This window comes from Stegastes partitus, unplaced genomic scaffold (genome assembly GCF_000690725.1).
Source record: "Stegastes partitus isolate 25-593 unplaced genomic scaffold, Stegastes_partitus-1.0.2 Scaffold214, whole genome shotgun sequence".
Classification (NCBI taxonomy): domain Eukaryota; kingdom Metazoa; phylum Chordata; class Actinopteri; family Pomacentridae; genus Stegastes; species Stegastes partitus.
The window spans coordinates 223,083-249,100 of record NW_007577945.1 but is presented as its reverse complement, the minus strand read 5'-3'; the positions used below and the strand labels follow the sequence as shown (position 1 = coordinate 249,100).

General features: G+C 41.7%; 1 protein-coding gene across 1 annotated transcript in view; it reads right to left on the bottom strand.

Annotated features, from left to right (window-relative positions):
- Positions 1-221: 221 nt before the first annotated feature.
- Positions 222-26,018, bottom strand: part of cdh7a (cadherin 7a) — a 136,286-nt gene continuing 110,489 nt past the window's right edge. The window contains exons 9-12 of the mRNA XM_008280929.1: positions 19,884-20,003; positions 17,709-17,771; positions 14,472-14,715; positions 222-736 (exon numbers count right to left, since the gene is read on the bottom strand). Coding sequence (XP_008279151.1) covers positions 222-736; positions 14,472-14,715; positions 17,709-17,771; positions 19,884-20,003 — 942 coding nt within the window. The remainder of the gene's footprint in view (positions 737-14,471; positions 14,716-17,708; positions 17,772-19,883; positions 20,004-26,018) is intronic.

Sequence of the window (26,018 nt, the reverse complement as noted above, 5' to 3'; positions counted from 1 at the left end):
CCATGGCACGCTTTTTTTTTTTGAAAATCCATACAGGGAGGTAAACAAACCAAAAAAAAACCTTTGAAGTCAAAGTGTTTTTCTCTCAATCTCTTGTGTTGTCTTTGAATCTTTCCCTCCAATGCACTAAGGCAGACAAAATCATCTTCTCTGACAATAAATTACTTTTATTTCATTTTTTTTTTAAAGTCTGAGAAGTGTTAAGGGAGACGTTTCAGGGGCTATGAGAAGACGCCGGTGCCGTCGCTGTTGCCGTACAGGTCGGCCAGCTTTTTGAAGCGAGGTCCCCAGTTGCTGAGATAGTCATAGTTCTGATCTGAGTCTGTACTTAGTGACTCCAGCGAGCTTAGCGACTCGGCTACAGAGCCGCTGCCTTCAAAAGCGTACGTCTGCAGGGAGTCATACGGGGGAGCTGATGGGTCCACATCAGCATCCTTCAGTCGCTCCCAAATAAACTCTCGAAACACCACGTTGTCTGGCAGGGATTTATAGGACGGGCGGGAGGCTGTGGGGTAATGAAAGAAGGTAGGAGTGTCCGGAGTGACATCTCGCCGCACGTTGGGGTCTCTGATGACGTTGAGGTTGCGCAGGGTGACCATGTCGAAGGCCTCCGTGTCCTCCTCGCCGCCTCCCTCGTCGTCATAGCGGACGATGTTCTCCCTGATGTCCCTCTCCTCCTCCAGGATCAGAGGCTCCTTCCTCCTCCGCCGCATGGTCACAATCAGCAGAACCATCACTGCAGAGAAAGGGAGAGATCTCTGAGTCAATACTAACTGACGATGTCCGTCCTTTCTGGACCAGTCAGCTGAAATAAAAATGCAGGAAGAGCTAAAAGACAGTAATGACTAGGAGTACTCGTACCCCCCGGGGGGGTACTTCTGGGGTTAAGGGTTAAATGGAAAGTTCGCAGAGTGACTCAACTAACTGGAAAATGACATGATTGAAAGTGTGCAAACTATCAATGAGCTAACTATGTAGCTAATGAAAGTGTAAAAAAGCAATTAGCAAGTAGGTACTAAGGAATTAGTGTTTAGTAAAAGTAATGCATGAATAGTTCAAATACCTTGTAGGAGCCGATAACGTAATAACAGCTGATAACTTGATGAACTTGCCATTTTAGAACAGAATGCTTTTATTGTCATCCTACACAAAGTACAACAAATTTTTTTTTAAATATAATTTTTAAAATGCAAAATTTTTCAAATGTGATAGGTAATAACTGGCCAATAACGTAATAAAAGTCATGAACCGATAACGTGATAACTTTTGGCCAATAACGTAATAAGTTATTCTGTCATTGGCTGGTTATTACATTTGCAAATATATATATATGTATATACACATTTTTTCCCCCCTTTTTTTTTTACCAGGCCAATAACATAAGAACTTATTACGTTATTGGCCAGAAGATATTACGTTATCGGTTCAGGACTTTTATTACGTTATTGACCTATTACATTTTAAAAAGTGCAACTTTATTACGTTAGAATAGAAGAATAGAATAGAACTTTATTGATCCCTTTGGTGCAAACCTCAGGGAAATTGTTGACGGCCGTTATTACATTATTGGCTTCTACATACCTGTTTATAACAGTTTTAACAGTTAAAATTATGGTTAAAGTACAAGTTCAAAAAGTTCGGCAAAAGTAATGGATAATCATAATTAGCTAAATTTAATTAAAGTAAATGAAATAGTTAGATACAGTTAATGACTGAAATGTTTAGCTGAAGTAATGGTTTAAATAGATTCCAAAAATAGTTCAAATAACTAAAATGACCTAAAAGTTAAGGTTTAAATAGTCAGCAAACAACCTGAATAACTAAACATAGTTGAAACCAAATAGAGACAAATGATTACAATTATTGAACTAAATGCTAATAAACAGTTCAGTTTGTTAAGTAAACATAACAAACAATGAAACTTGTTCGCTAAAATAAATGAAAAAGCATAAATAGATGCGGGAAAATGACTCAACAGTTAAAGTTGTTTGCTAAAAGTACACAAACATTTAAATAATTCAAAATTACTGAAAATAATGTAAGTAAATAAAACAGTACGTGCTTAAAATAATGAACTTTTCAGAACAAGTTGTTAGCTTAACATAATAAACATTTATCGAGGATAAATTACCAAACATTTTGCCAAATACTTTAAAAAGCTGCTAAAAGTAAACAACAAAAAAGACTCAACAGTTTAAGTTTAAAACGTTTGCTGAAAGTACACACAAGCTGTTTAAACAACTAAATATAAATGCCGTTAGTTAAAAGTAATGGGTATGGAAGACTTTGAACTGCTTGTTAAACAAAATGGTGCAACAGATTAAATGTATGCCTAAAGCAATAAATAAACAGCTCTAGTAATAAGTAACTGATGAATAAATAGTTAAAGTTGATGATGGAAAATTTTTAGTTATTAGTAATTTATAAACAAAATACCAAACGGAATGAAAACCTGTTGGAGTATTCAGCTAAAACCAACGGATAAACCAATAAAACAGACTAAATGGATTCATGGTTCAGCAGAAAGCAATAAATTAAGGCAATCAGCAAGTGGTACAAATGGAAACTTGACCAAAATACCTGACTTCAAAACATTGAACGGTGACATTTGTTAGAAACGTGTACATTTAGGACCATGTGTCGTCAATCAGTGTGTATGAGCTCCTCTGACAGGGTTGTGGACAGAACATCCTGCCCTTTCATTCCAAGTGTTTTGCAAACGCTATCAGGGTTTACGAAGGCGAACCCATAATGTAATATCCTCCATCGTGGCCCTCTGTGCACTGCAACACCTACATTTTGCTTCGAGACTCGTACAAAACTCCACCAAAACTCGAATCCGTGGCCCTTTGAGATCTTTCCAGAAGCCCTCCTCCAGCCCCTGTTCCCTCTCCCATACATTATTGCTGAAAATAACTCTACGCCCAAGCAAACTGGCAAATGTCTAATGATCCTCTATCCATCAATGTCAAGCTGGTGCCAGTGAAATATCGTTCCGTGAGCCCATATTTCTTTTTTTTCCTTCTCGGCATTGAGCTACTGCAGGCAGCTGAGAAAGAGGCCCAGGAACCAAATTCAAACACCGCTTCACACTCTCTAATAAGGGAGCAAATGGAAGAGATGGAAGGGAGGAAAGTGTCACATGGAAAGACTGCAGGAGATGAATGAGCAGCTCTCTGCTGGCTATTTGGCAGCTGCTTGTACCCTACAACGGCAGCACTAGCATCGCCGCTCACCAGCTCTGTGAAACACTCGGAATGGTCCCGCCAGAGCCACCGATATCCACGACACTTTTTTAGTGCTTTGAGACGGAATGCCAAACATTTCTGTGGAAGATTGTTTCCTCTGATTTTAGGAACTGGAGTCATTCTAAATTCTATTCGACTCAGTAAAGGCTCCTCCAAAGTGAATTACAAAGTGGCACATTGAAATAGAATATTCTCAGTGCTTTCCAGCAAAGCTCTTTAGGGTTTAATGCCTAGAAGGCAGCCGCGATGCCTCACAGGCTGGAAACGAGCCAACATCCAATCACAAGCTTACTAGGATGAGCAGGTGGATGGCCAGGCATACAAATAGTGGGTCGGTGTCAGGTACCCAGGGTCCTGTAAGAAATGATTTCCAGCCGAGGCAGTTTAGCAAACACGACTGTGTTACGACGGGAGGCCCCGCTCTTCACAGCGGCTGTACCGATGATGTATACAAAATGAAAAAAAACCCAAAGAAAAGGAGATCAATTTACTGCTACAAAGGCTTCTGCTGTAATTGAATTGTTGAAATGATCCACGCCGCACAATCAATAGTGAACAAGGTGAGTTTTCTGCGCTGCCCTTTTCTCACTAGCAGGCGTCACTTTCTCATTACGGTGGTTTTTTTTTCTCTGTAATTCTGGTGAACCTGGGACTGATTATTTACTCGTTATGTCACCCACACGCTGCAGCAGTTTAGTTTATAAGAGGTTATAATCAGCGGCTGTGACGAAGCTTTAGGTTGAAACGCTAATTAGCTCGATCGTGTTCGTCATTCATAGAAAACATGAAGCATCCGTCTCAAATAATTAAAGGCCCCCAAGACCTGTTTTATTATTCCGGCTACGTGTTATGAGGTCCGACATGAATGCAATTTTCTGCCAAGATTTGAATTTCATTTTGCTACTTGTTTTTTTTTCCCCCTAAGCTCTTCCCATTTGGAAAAAAAAAGTTGATGTCAGATGCATTTTAAATCAAAACGTGATGTCAGTGAAATAACGTTGATGAGGCCAGTTCAGTCGTCTCAAACCACAATCCTGATGAAGCACGTTTGCTAAATATTTTTGGCTGCTTCCTGCTTTGCAGAACTTTTGTCTCCCCCTTCTGGCAGTGAGAGTAATTACACAAACACTACTGCTTATTACATATATACCCTTTTACATCCCTTCCTCTGATTTCTTTTCTATTTGGGGCATCAGACTCTTTTCTTGAAGTTGCTCGTCGACTCCGTTCAAACTGGCAAATCAGTCGGTGGTTGGCGTTAAACACACACCACAGACCTCAGATTTAAAGCTCCTCCACTATACTTTGCAACACACTGAGATTTACCAGGCGCTGATAGGTTTAATCAGCACGTAACGGACCCTCGTTTACGGGTAAAAGCCCCACACTCCGGCTCTAATCATTTAGCATATTGAAACCATGGAGTGTGGGACTCACGGCCACTTTGTCAGATCGTCACATTTCAATTCACCGGGCGCACTTTAGTGTCATTTTTCAAAGCACAGGGTGGTTCAGTAAACCCACGGAAACGAATGAATGCCAGAAATAGATGTAACCAAATGTTCTCTGCTGGTTTTGTTGCTGGAAGTTTCACCTGCAACATGTGTTTGATGAGGATGTAGTGAGTTAAAATGGCACTGATGTCACGAAACAAAAGGAAACTAAGTGAAGAATTATAGGTTCAATAATGGGACACAAACCTTAGTTTCATGGGGGAAAGTCCTACAACTATAAGTCTATAGGTGTTGATGTTGATGTGAGTTGCACCAATGGCAAATTACATCTGCTGCGTATCTCTAAGGTCTGAAAAAAAGGCAGTATTTAAGGCAATGGGAGTGAAAACAGGTTGAAATATGATATCCCCAACCCGAACTGCTTTATTAGTGAGAGTAAATGGAACTTAGTCAGTTAACTAAATAGCTAATGATAGACTCTATAAAAAGATCAGTGAATCAAACTGCCGACTGTGACTTCCTGATGATGAAAAAAATTGGTTAAAAAAAATAATCAGGGAAGCAGAATTTTATCAGTTTATTTCAGTGCAATCAGTTGTTTCTGTGAGGCCACTCATGCACCCTTCACCAGATCACACAGAGCAGTTTAAGGTTCTGATTAAAAGCCTGATTTCGCCGCCGCATTAATTAACCTGCTGTTGTTTGCCGACTAGTGCGAAAATTGAGTCGATCATTTTTACACGCAGAGCGCGATATTGATATAAACTGTGGAACTTGAACCACTTTTTCCTCTGCGAGTTGAAGGAGGGCTAATGAATAAACTGCTGTTTTCACAACTTCGTTATGAGAACAGCAGGTTGGGACGTTGAAAGCGATACAAATACAGAATGAACAGGTTTACTGTATATGGTAGAAGGAAGTTCTCATGATTTTGCACAACTTCCTACAGGGACAGTAGATTTTAGAGTTAAAACTGTGTGTTCTTGGAGCAATCTGTCATTTATCTGTTGTTACATGTGAAAGAAAACCAAACTGCAACATCTTTAAACTGCCTCTTGATATATGCTATTGATTTCTGAGTATTTTTAGTTTTAAAAAAAATTTAAAAGGACTTGCAAGGCGTACACATCAGAGCATCCATTCACATGTGAGTGGGATGACTAACTAATTCCACCCAGCATGTACAACTAAACTCGACCCTTAGCTGGGTGGAAATCATAGCATGAGGTGTGTTAGGGCAGTGGTCCCCAACCACCGGGCCATGGATCATTTGGTATCGGGCCGCACAGAAAGAAAAAAAAGAAGTTTTGCTGTTTTATTTTTATTTTCAGCGCAGTCTACAGGGTGTTTTAGTTTGAAAAAGTACTAAATCGTCTTCCCGTCACTTCCGTCTGTGCTTGTTTTCTGCACTTTTTATGGCCGTCCGTTAAACGAAGCCGTCAGACTAACCTCTGCTGAAATGTATTTTAAAAAAAAAAAGAAAAGTCTCCGGAAAGCTTCTTTGGAAAGTGGGTGAGACTCGATGCTGAGACAGAAGAAAAAGTAAACACATATTGAGCAAGTAATTCTATTTGTTTGTGAAACTTTCTAATAGAAATTTTTTTTGCTATGTGGGTAATGACCGGTCCGTAGAAAAAATTATTGCGTAAAACCGGTCCGTAGTGCAAAAAAGGTTGAAGACCGCTGTGTTAGGGTCTTAGTTGGACCAAAAAACCAAAAGTGTTTCAACTTTTCACCAAGCAACAGCCTCAGCTAAGACTTAGCAAACATGGAAGTCCTAAAAACTGCACTTCCTTGAATGGCCACTAGAGGCTGGCTCCAAAAACGAGTCAGTCCTCATAGCCCCTGTGTTAAAATGTCCAACTTTACACCAGCAATAAACATGTTTAAAGCCTGGTATGAGAAATTAATCTGGTCTCTATAACTAGTGTCTTCTTTCATGACAGCTGTCCACGGTGTGAATATTTATCCAACATTTAAATTGTATTAGGCTGACATCTTATTGCTTTCTACCTTTTTAATGTTACGTAATTAGTTTTTTTTCTGAGCAAAATCTGCCACAAGAACTTCCTTCTGGAAGAATAAAGTATTTTCTTAGCTTACATTTATGCAGAATTAAGGGTGTGGCAGCTTTGAGGGGCATTTGGTTGCTGTCATTGGACAGTTCAAAACCCAGAAACGTTTGTTCCACCAACTCTTTTATTTGAATTTTTGGATGAGTTTAGAGCAGGGGTGTCCAACCCTGGTCCTTTAAGGCCACAATCCTGCAAGTTTTAGATGTTTCCCTCTTCCAACACACCTGATTCAAATGATCAGGATCATTATCAGGCTTCTGCAGAGCTTGATGATGAGCTGATGGACTGAATCAAGAGGGAAACATCTAAAACTTGCAGGATTGTGGCCCTCGAGGACCAGGATTGGACACCCCTGGTTTAGAGCTACTAGGAGTCAGGAACTGCCGATACAGCGACGACCAGAATCACCACACTGAACTCGATGTCGCAAAGATGTTGTCCACATTTATATACAGTCAGTGATTTCCAGCAAGAAGCAGAAGCAGAGGGCAAATTTGAGTGATTGAGTCAAATTTGAAGGATTTGATTTCAATCTAATTCCAATCCACGAGTTCAGCTTCATTCGCTGTGACTTTCAACTGGGTATTTCAAGATTTCTAATCTTTTTTTTTTATTCATCATCATTCCCGAGGTGAGGTCTTGCAAATTGCTTGTTTAGTCGAACCAAAGGCCCCAAACCAAAACATATTAGTCTGCAATAAAAACCTCACAATTGGGAAGCTTAAAACAGATATTAAAACAAATATTTGACTATTTTTCTCTTGATGGATCTCAAACAATTAATCAGTATTTTTAAAAAACAGCTGCTGATTAATTTTCTGACAGCGCTATTGTAACGTTAACCGACTTGTGACGTGCAAATTACCAGAACAAAAGCACAACACGCGTGGAAGGGAGCGAGCCAGAAAATAAAGGTGTCTGGTCAAATAACGAGGTGTCAAGCCTCCTCAGCAACATGACAGATATCACTCTCCCCCTGGGATGACATTGTCTGCAGCAGCAAAAGGCATTCTGCCAGACAACTTGATAGAGAGAAACAAGAAACAATCACAATCAGCAAACACGAAACCTCCATTTTCCTGGCCCCCCGTGTCATTCTTTATCAGCGCCGCTGCATGTTTGCTGCATGATTCCAGCGGCGTTTATGTTGCGGCTGATATTAGCTGTCACAGTGTTGACGGTGCATCTGTCCAGATTATGGTGTTTATTTACTGTTGAATCAACATTTCTGGTTTTTATTTTGTTCTCTGTATCCTTCTGCAAGCTGTTGTTTTTTTTTTTTTTCTTTCCATGCATAGATAAATTTGCTGTTTATTGACTTGCTCGGTTAAATAGCGGTTTTATTTCCCTGTTGCGATGATAGCATGCAATTAAACATTCAAGTGCAAGCATTTTTAGGTTACAGTGTTGAGCGTAAAGATCCGATCTGAAGAGTTTGCTGTGCAGACGGAGACAGACAGAGGACTTCCACAGGGGACGGACAGTAAAACAAGAGACAGATGAATGGACGCGCCGATTTATAGGACGACTCCGATAAGCAATACTCAGATAGAAACATCCGTCTGGAGATTTGGAGAGCTACGTAATGTCCTAATTGGCCCTCTGGAGGACTGAGCAATACCTGACCTGCACCGGGGAGAAAAAAAAAAAGCCGCTGGATCTTAACGAGATAATGATCGTCTCAGTAGTTTGGATGTATCATCTGAAAGTGACTGCATCATTAAAAAAAAAGGTTTTAACTGACATTTTTTTTTAAAAACATAGTGGTGCTCAGGCATTTTCAGGAACATTATTGCAAGAAGTAGAGGACAGGCACAGTAATTAAATCTAAAAATATCAACCTATGATTAATGACCACTTAGCTTATGAGTATGTAGCGCTAATGCTAATGTGTCGCCGTGCAGGTTTTAAAGGCAGGCCGACGAGAGGTGCACATTCCCCATCAGCCGCCGGTGATTGAAGCTCTCAGACAAAATGAATACCGAGACTAGCGCAGGAGTGGCACCCCCCCCAAGAGCTCTCCACACGCATTGTAGGTATTAGACCCAGTCATGACGACAGATAACTAGAATCAGCGGCGCTGGTGGGAGTGCGTGTTCCTCTCACCTGATGAGAAGGAGAGAGATTGATGGAGGGGGGGAGAAAAGGAAGAAAGGGGGGAGAAAATAAAGCAGATTTAAGACTGACAGCGCACGAGGACGACAGCAGCGAGACGCAGCACGGGTCTTATTCCAGCTCGGGTCTCATCCACAACAACACAATCACACGCAATCACGGCCTCAATTGCTACCTACAGATTGAAAAAGATCTTGATGGAAGACTATCAAGGAAGATCAGAATAAAGAACTGGGCCGAGTGGTCACGCATGGGCTGTTAATACGAGGGAAGAAAGAGGTCTCTGGGGGGGAGGCTGGGTGAGGGTTGGGGGGCGGATATGCACAAAGAGGAAACAGAGAAAAGAGGGAAAGAGGCTGATCCAATTGAGCAAAACAGACTGATGGGGACAGCTGAGGACACACAGCCACATTCACACAAACACCGAGACAAGGCGACTTGGAGGTATATTAAACTGGAGGCCATTAGTTCTAAGCCTGTGGCCTGAGGCCATGCCGTGTAGAATAGAGCCAGCTTTCATTAGCGATGCCGGGTTCAGGGTTGCACTGCCTCGTATTTCCCCCTGTTGCTCTTTTGAAGTTTTCATTTATCACAAGAAGTATTCTGTCGCAATGAAAAGAAGGCAGACTTCAAGGGGACCAGAATGAAAAGCAAAGTTTGACCCCATCAAAGATCTCATTTCGGTTATTGTATATGCTGTTTAGAACCTCCCCAGCTTTCAATGAAGATCACCTAAGCGTTAAACTATGACTTTCCCTGATGGGGGTAACGCTTTGTCTGTGGGTTTTATGAGCAATAATGCAGCCTCGAGGTGATGGCTCACTGCTGCATCATCTTTAAGGGTATGCTAATGAATTCTCATTTACAAGTGTCTTTACTTAACATATGGTGTTACACAAAAACAGAAGCACGGCGTCCTTGAAATGCAATATTCTATACATGACTTGTCTCCGTGACCTTCTTGAATTATTATTAAGTTAATAAAATATACTGACACGTACCTGGGGGAAGCCATCGTGAGACTTCCCTTAGACAACGATTTAAAATCTAAAATCTCATCACTGACTCACTCTGCCTTGAGGCATCGCCTTCTGTCAAGGAAAATGCACATTATCACACTTTATTTTTTAGTGCTCCAAATCAGGAGGGCCTGGCTGCCGTATAAATGACAAATAATCATAACTAGCAAAAGAGGGTTGTAAAAACCCTACTTTAACAACGGAATCAGTCACATCCTCGTGTTTGTTTTTGTGCCCAATCAAGCGGATGTATTTGTATTAAATATCAAAAAACAGATGTTAAATATACAGTAATGCCATCACAGCTGGACAAGTTAATTACTGAACATGAAGTCAAGGTGACCGCACAGTGCCTATAAAAAAATGATTCGCTCCCCTTGGATGTTCTCCCCTTTTATTGCTTTTCAACATTGAATTATAGTCATTTTAATTTGGCTTTTTGAACAAGGATTTACAAAAAAAAAAAAAAGACTCTTTTATGACAAAGTAAAAACAGATTTCTGCAAAGTAATGTCAATTAATTAAAAATGTAAAATGTAAAATAATTGACTGCTTAAGTATTCATCCCATTTCAAGAGACTCATCTAATTCAACGCAGGTGCAGCCAAAAGGTGTTAAAAGTCACACAGTTAGTGGAATGGAGATCATCTGAGGACAGGGGATGTGTCTCAAGTGATTGCAGTATAAAGACACCTGTATCTGGAAGGTCCAGGCGCTGGTGATTCAGTGCTGCTGGCTATAACTACACCATAAAGACAAAAGAACACTCCAAACAACTCAATGAAAAGGTTATTGAAAAGCATAGGTCAGGGGACGGATACAAGAACATTTCCAAGTCGCTGAATATCCCCGAGAGCGCAGTTAAAGCCATCATTAGGAAATGGAAGGAATATGCCACATGTGTAAATCTGCCAAGAGGAGGCCATCCTTAAAAACTGAGAGACTGTGCAAGAAAGAGACCAGTGAAGGGAGGTCACCAAGACACCTATGAGTCCTCTGATGGAGTTACAAGCCTCAGTGGTGAAGATGGGAGAGACTGCGCATACAGCAACTGTCTTCTCCAATGACAGCTTGATGGTAAAGCTGCAAAAAGTGAGCCACTGTTGAAAAAAGCTCATATTAAATCTCAACTAGAGTTTACCAGTAGTCACTCTGAAGTCAACTGGAAGAAGGTCTGATGAGACTTCTTGGCCATCTGACTAAACGCTATGTTACACTGCACATCATCCCAAACACACCAGTCACACTATGAGGCATGGAGGTGGCAGCATCATGATGTGGGGATGTAAGGGTAGAGGGTGAAATGAATGCAGCAAAATATGGGAAAAACCAGAGGGACAACCTGATGCAGCCTGCAAGGAAACTGCAACTTGAGGGAAGATTCGGCTTCGAGCAAGATAATGACCCAAAGCGTTTTTTTGTTGGCGTTGCTTCACGAACGTCTAAAGAAGGAAAGGCACGCACATCCCCGAAGCCCACTGGGTTGGGTGCTGGATCACAAAATGTCAAAAATGAGAAAAGAAGAGAAGAACGATCCGCACACCAAAAACAGCAGTCTGAGCAAGAGCATTTTGTTCGAAACGTCACGCCAATAGGTTGCTTCACGAACGAACATCTAAGAAGAGTTGGTCCACGTCGACAGAGGGACAGACAGATCCAGCTGCAGTTGAAGGTCTGGTCTGGGTTTGTTGCTGCTGTGGCCTCGCGGTTCTTCCTCCTGCGTCGTTTGTCCCTTAGGTCAGAGGAGGAGACAACCTGGTGGACAGTACGACACCAGGCCACGCGGTCGGCCACAAGAGTAGACCACGTCTATGTGGCCGGTGCTGTGGGACTTCTTCAGCTAGTCCTTGTATCTCTTCTTTGGTAGCCAAAGCAGCTAAAGCTAATGGTTTAGTCCGAGACCTCAATCTAACTAAGGGCTTGAAAGGGCTGTTCACTGACGATCTCTACTCACAGATCTTGAGCAACTTTGCAAAGAAGAGTGGAATAAAATTTCCAGATGTGCAATGCTGATAGAGATCTACCCACACAGGCTCACTTCTTTAATTGTAGCCAAATGTGCATCCAATAAATGACGTGGGTGAATACTTTTAGATTTTTAATGAACTGACATGACTTTAAAGAAATCTGCTTTCACTTTGACGTAAGAGAATCTTTTTTGTAAACTCTAAAATCATATGAACAATGGTTCGATGAAGGTGGAATACGTCTTGTGGACGCTGTACACATTTTATCCAGATTTCGGTTTGGTTTCGGGAAAAAAAAAATAAACAAAAACAAATCCACAGAATAAATGTAACCATCCGATGGGCTCAGCAAAGTATTCAGGCAAAATAAAAATACTCCAGAATCCCAGTAAAAACCCAGTGAACGGATGCTAGCTAATTGATCCTGTTGGCAGGATTTCAGTGGCATTTTACTTGTAAACATCCCGGCTGCTATTCAGAGCTCGCTGACCGAGGTCATGTATATTTACCAAAGAGAAAATATGAGGGGAAGATATCTCCCCCCAGGTTTGACCTGTGCAAGACCTCAAGATGCAACTCTATTTTAGCAAGACTTCTCTCGCACACTCTGAACTGCCCGAAGAATGCATAACAGCGGAGATAAGTCTGAATGTGCTGTAAATACTGAGGTGTGCTGCGGTTCGGAGTGCACGACTGTAAATCTGCATTACCTCCACTTAAATTTGAACTTAAATCTGAACTGCAAGGGTTGTTAGCTTAAATATATGCCCACCGCAACTCAACACGACGAACGGTGGAAGGTTTGCCAGACAACTACCAAGTCTATATAAGCTGTCGGTGCCCACTTTTAAGATTTGCTAAGAGACTAAATTATTATAAGAGCAGAGGGGGGCAGATAAGGAGGAGGTTTGTCTTTTGTGCAGGACAGCAGGGGAGCATCTTTTTTAAATGTTCTCATCTCAGATTTGTTCCTCCTCTGTGAAAACATCGTTAGAAAAAAAAATATTGAATTGTAATATGATGAGGATAGATGTCATTTTGATATGTGTGTATTCTTTAGTCTTTAAAAATGTCTGGCCGCGCTGCAGACACAGGCTTATTGATCCTATTGATCTGATGGACAGTCAGACGTCTGATCTGGTACACATCAGGCTATACTGTAGCATCATCTGAATTCATCTCTATATGTTTTATCAATTAGAATTGCTAATGTGAGTCCCTGTGAGCGATGCTGCTCCTTCAGTTCTCATTTTCTTACCACGTGAAGTCTGCTGCAGAAAACTTGCAGATCATAAGACAGCAAGAAATGGCAGCTTTTCCTGTTGGATGGTGTCATGTTTCAGTTTAAATGACTGATTGATTGATAATTTGAGAGAAAATAACCATGAGCTGCAGCCTTATTCACACACAAACAATCCAACAAGGAGAATTTCAGAGTCTTTTTTTATTTGTTTAGAGGCAAAACAATGTTTTTGTGGTGCTTTTTTTTTTTTTTTTTTTTTTACTGCTGCTTTCTTACATTCAGTGATTTGGTTCGTTTGTCATTCGTCATATTTGCAATTAGGCCTAAGCAGCTTGGCCGCAAACGCGCATTTTCAAGCTGAAGTTCACAGCTCAGGGACTGCAGCAAGTCTTCCTCAAAGGTTTGCTCTTCGTTGAGTTCCGGGGTATCAGCGCTTCACTCCGCCGAAGCCAAATATTTGCCACCCGCGCTAATATCTACAGTGACAGCCGATGTCTTGGCTCCACTGTTTGTGCAGCATCACGAGCTATTAGCTGCCGATACCGCTGCTTGTTTTCTTTTTTGTTGTTGCAGACCTGCTTCTGGACAAGGTCTTAGCATTTACTTGGCGCCACTCTTTCTGCCTTCCACCTTATCTGCTGCTAATTGCATCGGAATTAAATTTTGAATAAAGTTCTCGTAATGAGCTGAGGTCACGTTCTTTCGGTTGTTCCTTAAGTGCTGGAATCTGAAGACGTGAGGCATTTGCTTAAATAGGCCGGTTGTTGAGTCGAGTACATTCAGTCGAGCGCCGCGCTTAATTTAGAGGTGCTTAAACTTTACTTGAATATTATCATTACACACTATTTCACATTCGTACTCCACTGACCTACAGAGATAAATGCCACACTGCGTACAGTAGTTCACCGCTTAAGCCACAAGTGATGGTAGGTTAAATGTTCTTAACTGCCCATTTGTATATAAAATACATCATTAATGCATCAATAATAATTAACCGATACCTTAGGAGTGATGAGGGCCATCTTTCTGCATGATAATGTGTGACATTTTGAATTTTGACACTTCCAACTTGCCACTATAGGATCTTAACGCTTCTTTCTGCCTGCGAGGCAAACACAACTATGTTTAGACAAGTTGTAAACAAACTCCCGGTGACGTTGGTGGGTGACTATAATTAAACCGTTGAACGAAATGCACGGATGGGAATAGATCAAATAAAACTCAGGTTGTTAAAAGCAATACCAACACAATCCACTCTGAGCTTCACACCTTCAGCTACAAGGAAAAAAAAAAAACAAGTACTAGTTACACGGACTTCCATCTCTGACACCGAGGTCGCGTAGGTCTTACCCAGAAGTGTGATGATGCAGCCCAAAATAGCCAGGAGGGCGCCGGTGCTCAGGCCCGTCGATGTGTAGGCCACAGCTCCACAAGACAAGGCCACGCCGTCAGAGTCACAGTCGCAAACGCGCACCGAGAGCGTGTTGGTGCTGCTGAGGGCAGGACTCCCGCTGTCCACAATCAACACGGGCAGTCGGTACACGGGCTGCTCCCGCCTCCTGAAGCCGCCTCGCTTTGTCAATATGGACGCCGTGTTATCTGTTGAGTGAAAGCATCATATCAGTTAGACTTCTAGGGGAAAGAAAAAAAAAAGAAGCTGCATTTAATTTGCATATCAAGTTTATCAGCTTCAAATGAACAATGAATTGCAAATATATGGCTAGCAGGAGGCTTGGCTTCCATTCTGTAATGATTGCTGTGCTTTGGTTGTGCAGTTTGAAATGATTTTACAGTATTAAAAAGCAGGAACGCCAACAGATGGTGTCATTAACACGATTCATTATATGACACACTGTGGCGTCTCTCCCTGGTCATGACCACCTGTTGGCTAATAACAGCTTTGGTTTGATGGTAAAGTCTTGTATGAAATTTCCATGTATGAGAGAGAGAGAAAAAAAAAAAAGGCAGCCAGGAGGGAACAATGTGCCATTACAGCAGCTTTAAAAAAAAAAAAAAGAAAAGCCATTCCATGACAACTATATCAATAGACTGAAATGTACTTTTAAATTGAGCAGTCACGATTGAAATGTAGATTTCGCCTTGAAGGACAACTCCTTTGTTTGTCTGAGGGATATTCAGATTGCTTTCAGAAGTCTAAGAACAAGGTAAGAAAAAATAAAAAAAATTAATATACAGTGGGGCTTTCGTGTAAATGCCACTTTAGTAAAATCAGAAAAACATTCTCATGGATGAAGAAAAACACGCGGCCGGTTGGTAACAACTGTGATGGGTTGAGGCGAGAAAGAAAAAAAAAAAAACAAGTAAAAAAATGTTAAATAAAAATGTTCTGGTACTGAATGCGAAACATGCGGTTGTGTCTTTTATTCTTCCTCCAGGGATATGTGTGTGCAGCAAGGCAGAAAGCACGCACAAGTAAAGCGAAAGCATTAAACTACACGGCAAATTAAGTGCGAACCCAATTGTTACGCCAATACGTGACTGTTGACCCCAACCCCTGATAATTATTATGCCGCTTTAACAGCCTCTTCTGCAAGATTTGGGAATCAGGCTGCAGAAATTTGCTCCCTTTCAACCGCAGACACATAAGTGAGGTTTGATTTTTGGGGGGATGAGGTTGGAAGGGGTTGAAACCAGGGCTTTGTGCAGACTGGTAAAGTTCGTCCACACCCCATTGGGTAAATCACTTCTTTACTACCTGGTTTCGTACACTCATGTTTCCTTTAACCCAGGTCGTTACAAATTAGGATCCTCTTGGGTTAATTTGAACAGTTCTCGTTGCATAACCTTAAGCTTCAGCACCAATTGAAGACTAGCTGAACCCTACAAAGGCTGGACAAACCACACATAGACCGTTTCCACCAACTTTCAAGGATTTTTGTCAGCCAAGAAAGAGCCTACACCTTCCAACACACTTCTACAGAAGACTGGAAGTTGTGGTGGTAGGTGACCCCGACGAAGCCCAAGAGATTGTCCATTCTCATGTATTCTTGTACCAAAACAACACGGACGGCAACAGGGCATCTTGTACTCTCCATATACCCAGAGGCCAAAAGAAGGAGGAGAAAAGATCAGAGTTTGGCTGAGATCCTGGATGAAGAGTTCCCGAATAGACTGCAGAGCGTACAGAGGGACGTGGAGGTGAGTTAACTTTGTGAACCCATGCCAGCATCAGGTAAAGCTATTTATTTAGCAGGATGTCTTCCTCTGCTGACGCAGGAGTTATCGCAGTGGTCGGAGATGCGGAACAAGGTTTAAAAGGATCTTAAAGAGACCGACTGGCAGCTACCGGACCTGAAGATTTAAGATGGGGAATATGGCACACTGTGTGATTTTACCTGTTGAATGTAAACCCTAAATCAGACTGGAACAGAACGGGCACAACTTGGCCCAATAACAAATATCTGTGCTCGCTCCTAGACCAGCATTCTATTAACAAAAACTGGATCCTTCTCCAACATCCCAACAGTTTAATTACCAATTACCTGAAAGATTTTACACTTAAGGTCTAGAACTAGAGGTCCTCACAGGTCCTAAACGATGGACCTCATCCAAAATCATGGAAAACGCACCCGGACCCAATATGCGTGGATTTATTTCCATGTGAAGGAAACACAGCAAGACCAAATAGACAAGAGAACAATTAGACCTAATCTGGAATGCAGTCAACCTGAACAGACCCCGGCAGCGGCATGATGAGCATCAATTAAGAAGCATCTGTGGTCAAAAAGGGCGGCGATATAATAACATTGTCGAAGAGCGGATGCGAAGTCGGAGAAATAATCCCAGACGTATTTTGCTTATAGGTCTCATAGATTCACATATAGAGAAAACTTAGCGTCCTACTGTACTCTTAGACAACAATAATGCATTTTGTAGTGTGAAAATAACTAATTTGTGATTTAAATCTTGAGGAATAACATAATAGAGGCTACTAATTTGCTTAAAATTTGCACTACATCTCGGAGTCTAACTCAGGTCCTGGGTGAAGTTCAGTTCCTCACAGCCAAGTGAACTCCACATTGAACCTTAAATAACAACACGAGTTCTGTGGTTACAACATTTGCATACATGTACGTATATCTCCTCATCTCAGGGAATAGAGGAAGAACACTAACAGTACACACAACCTTTTCTTCAGCACAGCTTTCAGAAGCCCGTCTTCCAGCCAAGTCTCCCTGCTAATCTGCTAAAAGGTTACCTCAAACATCCAGTTCAACATGTAACTCGCGTCTGCACTCGCACGGATTATCGTGGCACAACCTGGCTGCTGCTCCCTGCGAAAGGTAACGTGGCGGCCATATCCCAGCTCCCACACATGCGAACAAAACACTCAACACAGGGCATCACCCACCTCGCAGAGTGTATCGGCGTTGCACATGTTTTTTTCCTTTTCTTTCCTTTTCAAAGCAGTGGGGATTCGTGTAAGTAAATAATGATGGAGTCAGGCACAACTCTCATGTGTCTTCAGAGCTATATGCAAATTAACACTTAAGTTTTCCTATAGGAGAAGATCATTTTCTTAATCCGCCCACTGTTTTTGCATGTAGGTGGTTAGCGAATCATTATGGTATAAAAGCAGTTTTCATCTTGCGTGTTAAGGTTAAAGTCATCCTGTGATGTATAGAAAGCCTTCATTACACAGAGGCTGTGCCAAGCCGAACCGTGCCGCAAACTGGGTTATCTCCGATGTGCTCCAGTTGCACGGGAAAGTTTGTTTTTGCATTCAGTTTTGATGAACAATTACACACACAAAAAAAGGGGGTAGAGGGGGCATTGTCATAGCAGAATTATGGTTTCATTTGGCAGGGCCGGGCACGCCGGGAGGCACCACTTACTCTGTACTTCTCCTCCCGAGTCAGATTGCACAGTGGATTGTGGCCAGATGCAGTTTGGGTATAGAGAGCTGGAGTGAGCAATGGCCAAAGTGTCAATTGCATTGCTGCCAGGCTCAATTCGGAAGGAAGTAAGCAGCAAATAGACCGTGCCTAACTTGACCAACACCTTTTTACAGTCAGAAGAAGGCCACTGGCAATTTTCTCAAGGGAGGTTTTTGATTTAGCAGCCCCATGCAACAGGCCTGATCTGAGAGTTGAAGGTTTGACAAGGGAGGAGAGATTTAGTATAACTTTAAATGACTGACTAACACCTTTTTGACAGGAAATTTAAAAGATATGTCACCATCGTACCGTCCAACGTACGCCAGCATGGTGTAGAATGGCTGCATGATGATGGCCAAAATTCTAATAATTATTATTTTTGATCAGTTTTGGCATCATAATTACTTATCATGATTAATATCTAATTTTGGGAACCAAATATTTTTATTGCATTTGCATATCGTTAGCCTCATAGCATAGTTGCCTAAGTCATTTTTTGGTCAAATTGAGATATTTGCCTAACTTTACTCTCCTATCACTTCTGCAACATCCTGTCTTTCTACCTATGTCATTGGCCAATCACATCTGGTTGAATGTACTGTTAAAAAAATCAATAATAAATACCAACGTAATTTCTAAAAATTGTGTTTTTTCTCATTTCCCAAAAAACATGAAAATATGACTTAGGCAAGTATGCTATGAGGCTAACGATATTTGAATAAACAGAGCACTGATTCCACTTTAAGTTGTGCTACATTCCTGCTAATGTGCACATCTTTGCATCAAAATAAGACTTAAAATAAGAGTCTTCTCCACCTGTGTAGATTGTAGAGGCAAAGTTTGAATGAACTTATACCTAAAATGTCGTACTTGCTTAATATCTACTTTACCAATGGTCCATAAACGTCTCATATGCAGGCTACATCAGACGCTAGCTACTCGGCTATGCACAGAGAAGCCTCTAGTCTCCCTATTAAGTTACTGCAGCATTGAGACAGATGCATGACCCGAAATTACTAATGGCAGATTCGAATGGAGTTTGTGCCGAGTTTTCTACAAGCAGAACATACATTTTGTTTAATATCGCAGTCATTAATGTCTTTTTTGGCCAAAAATCATGATTAACATTCAAGCAACTGTGCAGCCTTACCTAGAATTATTTATTAAAACCCATTTCTACTACTACTCAGCAGTGTGTAAGAGTAATTCCTGATGATATTATTAGTTTTATTAATGCGACGTGGACCTGAACAAGCAGGAGAAAATGGATGAAGGGATTAACTGAAGAAAAAAAGAGTCTATTTCTGGTAAAATAGACTCTTTACCACGATGAGCTCATGATCTTACACAAGCTGGCAACAGTGACGATGTCTGAGAGAGTCAATCAGTCCATAACCTTATTCAAATAGCGGTTTTAATACAAGTCGAATGCAATCGATAGTGTGCCACACATGCTTAGAAATGAAATTTGGAGGCCAGTGCACACTAAGATTCAAACTAAATATAAAAAAATAGGAGGCGGCGGGAGACGGAAGGCAAAATAAATCAAAAAATAGGAATAGGTGGTGTTGACCAGAGCGCCGACAAAAAAAACAGGAACGAACCACCGTATGTAGCAGCATCCACTGTGAAATCAATCTTACAGTACATTTATTTAAGTAGAATTCACAGTTAGAAGCATTAACGTTTCATAACAGCTTCGTTTGACTTTGCAAATTCAATTTGACACTTTAAATTTAGACACCTTTCGGAGAGACTTCTCCAGACCCGCAGATACCCCGAGACGCTTCCACACGAACACAAATAAGCAGTAAAACCGAGCAGCCGGAATGCAATATCAAAGAATAACAGAGGAGGTTGTCGCACCTTTATTATCTCGCAGAGTGAAGTTGAGGTTTCCGGCAACAGGTGCAGCCAGGGCGAAATAGAAGCCGTGGCCGTTCGGAGGTTCGTCTTTATCCACGGCGCTGATGGTCTGGATCACCTGAGGGCACAGAAAATAAAAGAAGACATTCAGGATCCTTTAGACCGCTGAACTTTATCTGATCTCACTGGCTGATTAGGTGTCGACTCGAGCTGTAAATGTGTCTAATGCGTGCACGCGGTAAGAACTTGTCCCTCATAATATCAGCGTGAGGAGAGCATTATCATCAAGCCTTTGTGTATGCATCACTTTTCACTCCGCCATGGATTTATGCACACGGAGGCATAAATCTTGTTTAAAAGGGCCGAGCGGCAGCGCGAGTGAACCGGAGGATACCAACCTGATTGTGATTGATGGAAAAGATTTGTTTTATAATGTTTGGCTGTGGTTTTGTGTCATTTATCTCTTGAAGTACAGTAAGTGCTTATTTGGCAAGAGCTTGGCAACCTCTTAGTAATGAAGTGTTTTCTTTTGGGAAGTGACTTCTCCAAAAGCAAATCATTTTCCATGGATTATTTTCAATCCCAGTCAGGGCCGGGACCACAACACATTTAGAGCGGTCGATATTAACCCTTTAACACGGCGGTCTTCAACCTTTTCTGCCCCACGGACCGGTTTTAGGCAAGACGTTTTTGTACGGACCGGTCACATAACAAAAAAGAATCGTTTTTTTTTTTGTATTAAAAAGTTTAATATATAAATAAAAGTACTTTTTATTGCGAAATATGTGTTCATCTTCTGTCAAGTCTCTCCTGAGACGTTTGTTTGTTTATTTATTTTGGCGGCGGTTAGATTGACGGCTTCGTTTAGCGGCCGGGCACAACGAAACGAGCACAGATGGAAGTGACGGGAAGACGAGCTCGTCATTTTTCAAAATAAAACACCTTGCAGATTCCGCTGGAAATAAAATACACCAATAAAACGTTTTTATTCTTTCTGTGCGGCCCGGTAACAAATGACCCACGGCCCGACACTGGTCCACGGCCCGGTGGTTGGGGACCGCTAGTTCTTCTTTTGCTTAGCTCCAACTATGAGCCTCGACCAAACAGCTCAAGTTATGGTAAACAGTGCATCTCTACCAGAGAGCAGTGATGTTCTACTGCAGTAAATGTAAAATAAAGCATTTGATTTAAGCATGGAATATTTTTCCATCTATCCATCATCTATACACCTTAATCCTCACTAGGGTCACGGGGGGCTGGAGTCTGTCCCAGCTGACTTAGGGCGAAGGCAGGTTCACCTGGACAGGTCACCAGTCTATCACAGGGCTACACTTAGAGACAGACAACCAAGCACACTCACATTCACACCTACGGACAATTTAGAATCACCAGTTAACCTCAACATGTTTTTGGACTGTGTGGGAGGAAGCCAGAGAACCCGGAGAGAACCCACGCTGCACGGAGAGAACATGGAGACTCCACGCAGAAAGATCCCAGTGCCCCCACGAACCGGCAACCTTCTTGCTGCGAGGCAACAGTGCTACCAACTGCGCCCGCTGGAATATTTTTGAAGGCATTAAAATAAAATGATTAAAACCACAAAAGAAATCATAACTTGTGATGCACTCATCGCAGAGCCACAGTGTGGTTCAAGCCCAACAGGTTTTCTTTGTGCTGATGAATCTCCTTTTGGTGCTTTTCTTTAAGCTGTTTTTCTAAACTGTTACTCTGCATAACTTGGCTTTTGTCCCAAAATAAAAAAAAAAGTCAAAGCTGCAATAACTTCAACAAAAACAAGATATTAGATCGATCAGCCTGAGCACAACTTCCATTGCAACTTTCATTTTTTTATTTAACAAAAAAAAAAAGCAAAGCTACCTTACGATTAATTGTATCGGCAGAGCGTGTTTTTGATAAAATACTTTTCGCGAGGGTAAACATTTAACAACAAAAGCAGTTTATCGGCGTTCACAGCGAGACGTTTAATAAGGACGTCACCCTCAGCTCCCATAATATGATAATCCAAACAGGATGCTCGACGTGACACAGCCGAGCTCGGCTAATTTGTCGGAACAAATAGGTAGGATCAGCCACATACAGTTACAATTAGAAAGAAAGGAAAAAAAAAAAAAGAGGCTCACTTAGCAGCTGAGAGAAATGATGCAATTAAAAAAAGCAATTAAACGGAGTAATCCAAAGGCACACAGGTCTACTGTACGTAAAGGAGACGCATCATCTCCACTTGTTCCTGTTTGATGATATCTTGGAAGGAACACGAAGCATTTCTGTAACTCTCCGTCTGATTAAAGCGCATTAAACACTCGGAGAATGGAGTCGGCGCTGTCGAGGAGGAACAGATTGTTAACGGAGTAGCTGTGGCCATATGTAGGACGTTCTGAAGCTAAACAAACAGAAAGGACTGATGTGGCGCGGCAGATTGCGAGATATCTCCGAGTGCTGCTTCAAAGCGGCGCTGGAGAAATGTGTGTGTGCGTGGATTGTGGGTTAAGTGCACCGTCTGAGCGCCGACACGTTTCCGGCGCGCTCGTCGGCAACCTGGCGGCCTGTCGTCTGGTTGTGGAAACTGCTGTGCACCCTGGGAGTTTTGGGAGTTAGTTATTTAGTTTTTGGCCAGACGCCTGTCAACCAAACACCAGAGACGATTCAGTCGGAGTGAGTTCAACACAAAGAACTTTTTAACAAGACTTCACAGCTAAAGATGTGCTCTACCAATCGACTATACAGGTTTTTTTTCTTGTCTAATATTAAATAATTGCAGATGACGATCCCTCCTAAGTCAACATGAGTGATTCTGCTGCATATTCCCAGCTGGAGAACATTTACTCCATTCATCCCTCTTCTCTTTTTCCTGTCTCTCTCCACTGCTGCTATCCAATAAAAGCATTCAAATACCCCCCTGAAAGAGAAAAATCGTGGTTTTCCAAGATGTTCCTCTAACAAAACCTTCGTCTTCATTCTTCACGTGCCAAAGCTTTGCTCTAAACACCGCTTTCTATAGACTGTGTCACGTTATGGCACCGGGTCTGTTTTTTTTTTTCTCTCTTGGACCGGATCAAGTGTGAAATTCAACCTCTGAATGCATAAATACTGACAGTTGGATTAAATTTCACTTTAATTGTTTCGACTTGACACGTATGCAGCGATCGCAATTAGCGAGGAAACCAAAGCGCAGGTTAACGACGGGAGCGGTGGCGTGAAATCGGCTGTGTTGGTGGGTAAAAGTCAGTTTGGAGGCGATTCGCAGAAGGAAAAAAAAAAACACAGGCTGCAGCACACGTTCTTCTTCTTCTAATATCTCGAGCACAATCTGGCCTGCTGGCCTTGACCACCGCATAACAAACTAAATACATCAGGTTAATCCACTGAACGCTGCTGCTGTTTGTCGAAGAATAAAAAAAAGAAAATGTGTATGCAATCAGGCATTCCTACTTCATTATTACAGAACTGAAAATGACTCATGATGAGAACTGCTCTTGCTCAAGGCAATGCAAGACAAGCATTCATATGTGTGAGTTAAACAAGCGAATACTATTTGTTTCGGCCCACTTTATTTTGCCGCTCAACTACCAAACAGGATCTTTCTCCCTTTTATTATGCATCAGCCATGACAACTATAAATAATGCAGGAAATCAAATTACCAAATAAACCAATTTATTTACACCCACCAGCATGTGCTGTAATCTTTTTTTATTATTATTCCTACAAACATGCTATCTAAAAAAAATCAAGTTATCTCCTCTCAGCATAAAAAAAAAGCTTTAATTCGAGCATCTTCCTGCAGAAAGAAAACAAACAAACAAACATCTCAGTACACGCTGTACACGAGAAGCACATCACACAGCGCCACGCCATATGGACGACGAGCGATAGCCGCGGCGACGGCCATCAAAGTGGGTGTTACTGCAGCAGTGTCCTTATAAATTTAGATCAAGCCTCCTGAATCCCTTTGTAGGCAATCTAGAAACTCAACCCTGTGACAACTAACACCCGTGGACGGGATCCAAGAGATTCTTAGAAGCAATTCACACTAAATTATCACATCTCCCAGCCCCAAACAAGCTCTGAGTCTAGCATCAAGACAAAAAAAAAAAACAAATTAAAAAAAAAGAAGAAATTTTTTAAAAGGGCGAGGAAGAAGGAGACAAAAAAAAAAAAAAGCTGATGATCCATCAGTGCCGAGACATGGATTATCAGTTGTCAGCTGTGATTAAATGCTGCTGGTTACAAGCTGTCAGGTATTAGGGGTTTGTGTAGGTGGCAAACGACATCCTGCCAATTATTAAAACTGGCAGGCGGAGTGAAAATTCATGAATATTTTACTCCATTTCTTAACAAAATTAAAATAGTTGCTCTTTCATCAGCAAAAAAAAAAAAAGTGAAAGTATGTTTTCTTTTTGTTTACTGTTGCAGCGCAAAGGGGGGAAATTTATCTGGAAGCGGAAATGCAAAAAGGTTATCTCCTCCAGCTCAAGAACATTCGGGATATCTGTATATAGACAGAAGCGATGTTTGTGTCAGCGGCAGATCAGCGACAGCGAGACGCAACAATTGAGCACCTAAACGTGCAGCGTTGTGCGTGCTCCACTGCATATCGCCAAAGCTGCCACTGATCCCGGGATCATAATAACTCACATGCCTCTCACTCTGTTATGGAAATTTCCCATCTGATAGAAACCTTTCTTCGCGGTTCCTACACCGACGACGAGCCCTATACACAATTTGAACCCCTTTGATGTACCTTTGAATATCGCAGATGGATTCGGAGCTTATCTTCAGGAAGGTTTCCATTTCTCGCCGCTACCGAAGGAGAAGACGGACTGAAAATCATCCTTAAATCAAACACTTTGTAATGTATAATGCCTTTCATTAGCGCGGCTCTGATGCATGGCGTTCCGGCGAACCTTTGGTGGGGAATCCTCTAATGGGTTGAGTAGGAGACGGGAGGAGAGAGGCATGGATGTAGACATAAATTCTCGCTGAGAGACATTAACAGCTGCAGCCGACTGGTGCCTGTCGCAAGGCGCGACTGAGGAGGCCTATGAATCACAGAATTAAAGGGTTTTTGAGTTTACACATGGCTGCGAGTCAGATCAAAAAGGATATTAAAGGACAAAGGTGTCTCTATTTGTCACTGTGGAGGAGGTGGAGGAGGAGGAGGAGGAGGAGTGTGCAAACAACAGCCAGTGCATACCCATACACAATCGCTGGAGCAGGATATTTGCCAACTTCATTAGTCAAGTTTTCAACCAAACGCAAGTGCAAATTTTCGAATGTAGAAAATATGCAAATGAACATGCATTTCCATCTACTTCACTTCTACCATCCGCTGCAGTCAAATGATGGAAAACCATGAGGATGATGTGGTAAAAATATGACACTCATGTGAGGTTCAGTCTGCAGCCAGTGGAGCTCACTGCACTGCTCACTAAATCTTTTGTCTTGAACTTCCTCATGTGCCATTTAAAACCCATTTAGCGTAACACAAAGCATGCATAAAACACACAAACGGACAAGAATTATAATATAAAGATGCGAGCTAATATTTCAAAGCCTGTGGTGTGAACTCTCAAAGAGAAAGTCAGATTTGGAAGGCGGGCAGCGTTTAATGAAAGATACCATCCAGCAGTATTATGGGAAATGTAGAATTCAGTGTGTTTGGATCTCGACCAACACCAGGGACTAAAAAGTCATGTTATCTCAGCCTGTGCTGCTTCAATTTTGATCATTCTTTATTCAATCGATTCCTGGCACGCTTCCCAACGTGGTGGAAGTGATATAGCAAATTGCTGGGTGACTCTTTAAGGAAAAGAAGATCCAATTAATTTGCAAACCACAAATTGACATTGTTTTCTACTTTATTCGGGGCTTTATCTTGCAGATCTTGCAGGCCTGCGTTGGGAAACACCGTCCTGGATTTCACCAGTAATAACAATGACGGCAGGTCTAAAGTGACGGTGAGGGGACTCGATTGAAACTACACCAAAAGCGGTGAAGTTTCCACTGTTGTGCTTCTGAAGCGTTATCACCTCATTGTCAATTAACGGACGAGATTAGCATTAAAGTTAGAAGCCGCCGTCAGCCAGTCAGGTGACAACAACACTTCTCATTAAC